Source organism: Micropterus dolomieu, linkage group LG23 (assembly GCF_021292245.1).
Source record: "Micropterus dolomieu isolate WLL.071019.BEF.003 ecotype Adirondacks linkage group LG23, ASM2129224v1, whole genome shotgun sequence".
NCBI classification, from domain to species: domain Eukaryota; kingdom Metazoa; phylum Chordata; class Actinopteri; order Centrarchiformes; family Centrarchidae; genus Micropterus; species Micropterus dolomieu.
The window spans coordinates 6,967,522-6,976,030 of record NC_060172.1 but is presented as its reverse complement, the minus strand read 5'-3'; the positions used below and the strand labels follow the sequence as shown (position 1 = coordinate 6,976,030).

Here is an 8,509-nt window from a genome sequence, read left to right as displayed (position 1 = left end):
ACACACACACACACACATAGACAGACATATAGTAAATGGTACATGTGAAAAATAATCCTATCGAATGGTCTACAAACTGTGGATGATGGTTCGGTTCTTGAGGTTCTGGACGTACTCTTTGGCCTGGTCAAAGCTCGTCTTCTCCTCCGTTTTGGGCGGTGAGCCCTCCACCAGCTTGACAAAGTAGTGACAGTAAACTTTGTCCATGATGCCAAACATCCCCTTGCCGTGGTAACGGATCCTCTTCAGGTACTTCCCTTTGCCGGAGTAGGACTCAGCTGCAGGACGGGAAGCGGGAGGGGACGGTGTGCGATTAAAGAGGGGGTGAGATAAACAGAGAGACAGATAAGGTACAGCGTAAGTCATTTAATTTGTAGAGGTGCCTTTGAATGAAAACTGGTCAAAATAAAGATTGAGTTGAGTTTAGGCTTATCTGTAATAACGTGTGCAACTCCACATAAATTACTCACTCTGCACGGCATCTGAACTCAAAAGAAATCCACTTCTTTTTTAAAAAAATGACTCATACCTGCTTCCCCTATTACTGAAGGTCATTTTCCCACTCTGAAATTAATTTTCTTGCTTTTGGCACAATGGCCGACAGCATGTGATGACTAATGAGATTTTCACATAGTCTGGGGAAGCAAACGTCTAAGTCTTACTTAAACAAGTATCTAAACAAATATGTAAATAAAGACATGTTCAAATACTGAAATAACACAGCGTTGATTCCAAAACACCGATGAGGGTTCTGTTTTCAGTCTCGTCTTTCTGTCTGTTTCTGTCTGTTTAATTGCTATTCTTTTACGGTCAGTTGTCTTGAAGGAACCCAGATGTCACTACATGGGACAAAATGATGTTGCTTTTTAGTCCAAATGTCTTGTTGGACTATAGACATTTATCTGAGACCATTAACGACAACTCACATTAGCTATGTTGTGGTGACCCATGGTGTCGTCTTGGGGTTTATCTGTTACTTACCTGTAGCTGTTTGCTCTGCAGGTGGTTGATTAGTGTGCTCTGGAATACCTGTGGTGCCCAGTGGGCTCCTAGGGTACTTAAGGCCTGACTGCAGTGTAATCGCTCTCTCTGCTGCTTCCCACAGGCACACCACATTTCGGTTTGATTATGCTATTCTGAGTTTATGCTGATGTTTTTGTTGTGCACCTTACAAAACCCGCACCCAACACTTTCACCCATGCACCTGACACACCACTGATTTCCACACCCCATGTTGATTATATTTACTTTAATATGTTGTGGCCACTTGAGCCAGGCCAATCTTACCTAAAAACTGCAAAACTGATATTTATAGAGCAGACTTGTTTTCCAAACTTCCATCCAGCTGCAGGAGGTTATGTTGAGTTTATAATGTGCAGTTGTTTACACAGTGAACCCAATCAGTTCTGCAGACACTTACCTACATACAGGTTGGATTTGTACTCTACATTGTGATTTTTGACTGCCATCTCCTGAGCTTCCAGAAGAACCTGAACAAACAAACAAACGAGTGAGCTGTGACATCCATACGTACTCTTCTGGTGCACAGGATTATGTTCAAAAATGCACGGAATACACAACAATTCAATGAATACAACTTCAGCAGTGAAATGGGAAGATTTTAATCATACGGGAATTTGATTAACATTTATTTGTGACTGTTGTGTTTAATTCTATTAAACACATACATTAGATAAGAGTTAGGAAGGGTGAACATGCAGCTTCAAACCTCTTTCATGATCTTCGCCCCTTTCTTGTCATTGAACTCCAGCTGTGCAATGGCCTCATCAATGCTCATCCCTCGGATCTGTGAAGGGGAACAAACTGTGAGATGAAACAACAAAATGAACGTTTCATTCACAGCCGCACTGCACGAGGAGGCCGCTTCTTAGCTGCAGCGCCATGCGTCAGCCCTGAGCTGAATAAGCACTCACGGGTTTGTAAAGCCATCAATTAAGTGCAAATGTTTAAAGATGCCATCACTCACAATGTTGAGAAATAATTTCAGAATGTTACTGGATAAACTGATAATTTGTTCCCTGGCCTCTGGCCTGACTTTCCATATTTAACTGAGATCTGTTAACAACCGTTAAAAATATCCCGAGGACTAACAGATAAACATAAAACAAGCACAATGGTGTAACATACAGTACATTCTCAAACAGAGCAAACATGACAGTCTTGTAGAATATGATGTATTGCTGTTGATTAAACTACATACAAATCAATGCAGCAGTAATATTAATCCAGAAACATCATATATAATAATAAAATACCGACAGGGACCATTTTACTGCAGAATGACTACTTTAAGTACATTGTGCTATACTACTTTTACATACTTTTACCTAAGTAAGGTTTACAACGCGGAGGATTTGTTGCAATATGAGTATGTGAGGGGTAGTTACATTAATTTAGTCAGCTATAAAATGTGTAGAGCTCAGGTTGCTGTAGTATAGTTACTGAAAGGCTGTGTTGTGTTTGCTGCCACAGAAAATAAAAAGTCCCTGTTTATGTAACGTTACAACAGCGTCTGGTGTTGGTTCAGACTGTGAAAAGCTAGCTGGTTAGCAGCTCCAAGTCAAGCTAAAGTCAATTAAAATGGCCTTTCGGTGCAAACATGACACACTGCCTTTCAGTAACTATTGTACTGCAGCCTGAGCCTACCTACAGAATTTGTTGCTGACTAAAGTAACGTAACAGGTGCATTCTACCTTGCATGATGTGATTGCCACTTAACATGTACCAACTGAATTCAACAGTAGTTAAGAAACAAAGCAAAACAAATCCCTGACTGTCACCAACATGTTCCGATTATGAAGGTCTGAAACACGCATCAGCTTCAAGTATTTGAGGAGAGGTGAGTGGTGTAAAATAACTCACTAAAGTGGATAGATATGATTTACTGCTTTAGGACAGAAGATTCCTGCTGTAGGTCTCACCATTTTGGCCAGGTACCACATCTTGTCTTTGCTGTACTTAATCTGCCTCCTGCAGTGGTGGATCTCCTGAAAAGAAAAGAAAAAACATCAAAGTGTTCAGATTTGTAGCAACAAGAACCAACTTCTGTCCTACTTTAGAGATATGGAAATGATCTCTCAGCTTACTCATGCATACATACATTAGGTGTTTGAATCGCAGGGTACCTCACGATACCATACACGGCTCATGATAACGATAATATCACGATACAGCAATTCTGCGATAATCGATATATGACTTGACAATCCTAAAGTGACACAAAATGCCTGTTAAAAGTTTACTATTTATTTGCTGCAAATCCAAACTGTAAAAAAACAGAACTATTCTGCTCAGTCTGGAACTAAAACTCCAGAGCAACTATGAAAAAGTATTATCAAAACATTTGTTCATAAAAAAAGGCACAGAAAGCAAAATCAGATTTTTTTTTATTTTTTTACTGCAAATACAAATTGCTGTGTACCGCCAAATCTAATCTGTACCTCACATTATATTAATAACTGTTCTGTGACACAGCGTTGTGCTGCCCTTTCTCTTCCTACTGAACTGAAATTTTAGGCCACTGGGAATATTGGGTTTGAGTTTTGACCCTTTGGGGTTGCTGTAGCTGGTCTGTGTGGACTGCAGAAGCAGTAAAGTTTGAAGATCAAGACAGTGAAGTTAGCAGCTCTTTCTTATTTCACACAGAGCTCAGGAAACATGTACTTTAAGTATTTGCACAGCATGCCACTCAGGATGTTCAGCATGTGAAGCAAAACGTGTAGTTTATGTTAAGATTGTATTTTCGCGATGGCGATGCTAATTTCCGTTAGCACGTTAATGGGGATTCCTGTTATCTGTTAGCATTGAGCTAACCGTCGAAGCGCTATTATTTATTATTATTATTATATTATGTATCATTATGATGGGCTGGAATACCGATACAGTATCATGGAAAATGTACAACGATATATTGCCGTATCGATTTATTGTCACACCCCTAATATACATTAGCTCTCTGCTATTTTAAGTCAGTTTCCTGCTGGTGCCACCTGAATGAGACATCCTCTGCACTTCATGTTATAAACAGGCACAAAAGCTCACCGCTGGTCTGTGGGATTCATCTGGTAGCTGAGGTGGATAGACCTTGAGGTTCCTCCTCTCCCAGTTCTTTGATTCCAGTGAAGTGCTGGTGTGGAGACATGAGAGCTGCTGAGGACCTTCACCCAGAACCTGTAACCTGGAGAGATGTTCAGGCATTTAATTGACATTTATTCATTTAGCTGACGCTTTTTATCCAAAGCGACTTATAATTGCTATACATGTCAGAGGTCGCACGCCTTTGGAGCAACTAGGGGTTAAGTGTCTTGCTCAGGGACACATTGGTGGATGTGTCACAGTGGGGGATTGAACCCAGGTCTCTCACACCATAGGCCTGTGTTTTATCCGCTGTTTCATAACCACCCCAATTGACCTGTCAACAGATCCCCTTCCCATCAACTGAATCACTGTACAGCAGGTGCTACTCTGCCCTCTGGGTTCCTGTTCACCCAAACATTCTGCTTTATGTACAATGTCGCCCTCAGCAATAAGGATTTAACTTATGCAACATGTTTTTTTTCTAGTAATACCGTTATGTTTGTCTATAAGGTGATATTGTTGTATGTAGGTGTAATGCCGCTGACACTGGGAACTGAGCCTTGTTACTGTGCAATAAAAAAAACAAAATGCATCAACTCTGGTCGTATAATTCTTAAAGATGTTGAAGATTTTTTTATTTAACCGTGATGTTTAAATATTCTATATGACTAGCTTGATAACTACTAAATACTGTGTCTATTTGAAAATAACACCTTTTACATAGAAAGGACAACACTGGTTGAGTCACCAGTTACATTGAAGTACATTGAGCTATAATACTTTTACCTAAGTAAGGTTTAGAATGAAGAGGGTTTGTTGCAATGCGAGTCTTTCCCAGTATGTGAGGGGAAGTTACATTACTTTAGTCAGCTATCAGGTGTGTAGATAAGCTCAGTATAAGGTAAGCCCACCTGTGGCTGTGTGTTAGGGTACATTTCTGTAATTAAATTGGAATAATCTGGGATTGCGTGTTGGAGACTGATGCATGCAGAAGATCCAACAAGTTAGCATCAGATGAACTTTTTATTTCAGTATGTGTCTGACACACACAGTGATGTTTACTTGTTTTTTTTTTTTTACTGCCAGTTCAAATGTTAGTGTTGGACCTGTAGGCTTAAGGCCTGCACTCCAGGAGAGCCATATCCCCAATGGGATGGTGCAAAGACGAACAAGCACAACACTAATAATCAGTTGGTGCACATTTTGTCAAATATTATTATTATGTTCGCGACTATGTCACTGCTATGACTGATAGTAATTAAGTATGCTAAATGGATCACCCCTACACACGCAAAGATACACAAAATAATAATAATAATTAAGTGTTAAAAAACTTTAAACACATTTCCTTCGACCTTCTCTTTAAATGAAGTGGTTTGCACGGTGATGTGATGGATCCAGAGACATTTGTCCTTCTGCAGTCACACAGCTGTGTTGCTCTAATGATTCCGATGTAACTTACCTTGACTGTAACACTCCAGATATATTCCTAATAAAAGCGATACCTGAAAACAAGTACAAGTCTGTATAAATCATCGGTAGACACGATAAATGTCAAACAATTAGGTTGCACTTCTCTCACCACGTCCTGTCATTGCAGTCGCCATGTTGCACCTTTACGACGCCACTCGATTCCCTTTACGGCAGCAATGTTTACAGCGTTAACAGCGAAATTCCTCGTGTTAATTCTATTCTTTAATACGTATGTAACAATTAAGCTCGGTTGTATGTTGTTATTTAAATGTTGTCTTAGCGGTTATGGGGAAAATGCGTTTAAAGTGTTAGCAAACTTGTCACGGTTTGACCCAACTAGGATTCCGTACTCGGGACCGGTAGGATTTACGACACCACGCTGGCCGTACGGCCGTTAGTGTAGTCGCTGCGACAGTGCAGGTAACATGTGAGAAGTTTTGTGTTTATGCTTTATCAGACTTTATTAGAGAATCACTTTAAACTGTTGGAGGCGTCATGCACGAAAGGTCGCTCCCCGCGTCCCCCAACTGGTACTTCTCCCGCTGCAGCGACCTGAACAGCAGCGGTTTGCTGGGCGTCGGAGCCAAAAACATAATCTATTTGATTGACGTGTCTGCATCCTTCTGCAGGGTCATAGGTGAGTCTGCTGGCGCTGCTGGACATTTTACTTTGGCATTTATCCTTCAGCCTCTGTGAGGCTAAAAGTCGAGATACACGCAGGGAATAAAAGTCATTTAATTTTTGTCCAAACCAGATCAGATCATCTCAGGTGTGATGATTACTGCTCTCTGGGTCTGATCATCTCTAGATCATCCGGCTGGATTGGTTAAAATGGAAAAGTGTAGTGCTGAAATGATTAGTTAGTTAATCAGTTAGTCAATCACCAAAAAAAAAAAAAAAAAAAAAAAAAAAAGCCAAATAAATAGGACGCTGAAAGTTAACAGCCGATCTGGCAGTAAAGGGGAAGGTTAAGGGAAACTACCTCTTTACCTGTAGCTGTCATCAGTTTATCAGATCTAGATTATCCCAGAGAAGTCTATTTTAAACACAATTTTAAATTTGTAAAACCTTTATTCTATTTGTGAAAATGGGAGGGCGATTTATTTATTTATTGTTTACATGTAGACAGTGGTGGGACAGTAAAACACATTTACTCAAGCACTATGCTTAAGGATAAATTTCACTGACTTGTACTTTAGTATTTTCTTTTCATGCCACTTTCTATTTCTGCTCTTCTACATCTCAAAGGGAAATATTATACTTTTTCTTACATTTATCTGACAGCTTCAGTTACTTTACAAAGTAAGATTTCAACATACACAAAACATATAGCCTGAGAGTTTAAACAATGTGATGTCTTGTTATAATTTACCCAACAGTTGAGACATAAGTACAGCTATAGTACATTTGTTGATTTTGATCATTTTTCATGTAAAAATATTTCATGTGAATATTTCCTGCTTGTCCTTTTAATTATTCTTTTTTACATTTAAACCTAACAAAACAAGCATTGTGAAGGTGTCACTTTGGGCTCTGTGCAATTGTGATAATATTTCTTACTATCTACAGAACAATCAATTAATGACAAAAAATATCAGGGGATTAATCCATAATGACAAAAATCATTAATTGCAGTCTGATACAAAATAGATCAACCTCAACCAACTACAGTTGGAAAATCCTGCTTTTACATGAATGCATGAGGAATAATAATCTAATCATATAGGAAAACAGTCATGAGACATTTTTATTTCTGCTTTGAGTACATTTACTTTTAAACTTTTAATTACATTACATTATTTATACATACATGCTTTTACTTGAAGTAAGAATTGCGATGCTTTTACTTGTAACGGAGTATTTTTACAGTGAGGTATTTAAGTAAAATATTTGAATACTCCACCACTGCATGTAGACCACATGAAAGCACATAAATCGCCATTTTTTGTTTTGATTTTTATTTTTAAAGAATTTTTTCCCTCAATGGAATAATTCTAGTCCAGATTTGACAGCTCTAGGCGTAGTGGTTTTTGATCTGGACCTGAGTTTACCTTAACTGCCGAATCGGAGGCTAACTTCAGCGTGGCTCTCTGGTTTGGAGATCTATTCAAGTTCAGGTACAAAAGTAGTAGTAGTATTTACTACCTGATATATTTAGCACTTAAACTGAATAATTCTCATGAGATTAGTGCTGAAATGATCAGCTGATTGGACTGGTGACCTGTCCAGGGTGTACCCCGCCTTTCGCCCGATGTCAGCTGGGATTGGCTCCAGCCCCCCGCGACCCTGTACGCAGGATAAGCGGTTGACGATGGATGGATGGATGATCAGCTGATGAGACACAATGTGACATCTGGACAGGTCACCTTCCTTGGGTACTGGGAAATTGTGATGGGCATTTTCCCTGTTTTTAAACAATATTTACAGTAAATGAATAAATATTTAAAGGGGTACTTCTGAAATGTATTGTTGCACTTTCATGAAGTTTGTGGACCAGTGAGAGACAGATTTTAAAGCAGTATTACATTGCAAGATGTGAACGAGCGAAGGAACAGTGAACAGTGAACACACAGTACAGATGTCGTTTGGTGCCACCTTTGATTCGATCGTTTTCTTAGGCTACGTCAATAACAAACGTCCTCCACATGCGGTGCACCTGCTGCTGTGAAAACTGAATCGTGGGTGGAAATAAATCCAGAAGACGAGTTCTGTATCTTTTTGTCGAATTTATGAAACATACTGCTGAAGGAAAAAATCAGCATAGAAGACACATACAGGGAGAGAGAGACACAGGAAGAGGCGGAGCAAGCAGGTGTGTTTGCAGTACAAAACCACGTTGTTGGTCTATAAAATGTCAGCAAATAGTGAAAAATGGCTGGATGGTTATATTAAATGTTGCCAGTTCATTTTCTGTCGCTCTTAAAATGTCTTTTAGTTT

At 39.3% G+C, this 8,509-nt stretch overlaps 3 protein-coding genes across 5 annotated transcripts in view; 1 reads left to right on the top strand and 2 right to left on the bottom strand.

Annotated features, from left to right (window-relative positions):
- LOC123963051 (39S ribosomal protein L22, mitochondrial-like) overlaps positions 1–28 on the bottom strand; it is a 1,785-nt gene extending 1,757 nt beyond the window's left edge. The window contains exon 1 of the mRNA XM_046039573.1: positions 17–28. Within this exon, the coding sequence (XP_045895529.1) occupies positions 17–28 (12 nt within the window). The remainder of the gene's footprint in view (positions 1–16) is intronic.
- mrpl22 (mitochondrial ribosomal protein L22) overlaps positions 1–5,852 on the bottom strand; it is a 7,609-nt gene extending 1,757 nt beyond the window's left edge. The window contains exons 1-7 of one of the 3 annotated variants that reach the window (XM_046039444.1): positions 5,681–5,852; positions 5,561–5,603; positions 4,063–4,198; positions 2,943–3,008; positions 1,730–1,807; positions 1,421–1,490; positions 13–278 (exon numbers count right to left, since the gene is read on the bottom strand). In XM_046039444.1, coding sequence (XP_045895400.1) covers positions 70–278; positions 1,421–1,490; positions 1,730–1,807; positions 2,943–3,008; positions 4,063–4,198; positions 5,561–5,603; positions 5,681–5,705 — 627 coding nt within the window. In that variant the 5' untranslated portion in view covers positions 5,706–5,852 and the 3' untranslated portion in view covers positions 13–69. The other 2 variants (XM_046039442.1, XM_046039443.1) reach the window with 2 other exon arrangements.
- A 67-nt stretch (positions 5,853–5,919) lies between these two features.
- The window catches only part of gemin5 (gem (nuclear organelle) associated protein 5), a 19,074-nt gene continuing 16,484 nt past the window's right edge, over positions 5,920–8,509 (top strand). Inside the window, exon 1 of the mRNA XM_046039571.1 lies at positions 5,920–6,208. Within this exon, the coding sequence (XP_045895527.1) occupies positions 6,067–6,208 (142 nt within the window). The 5' untranslated portion in view covers positions 5,920–6,066. The remainder of the gene's footprint in view (positions 6,209–8,509) is intronic.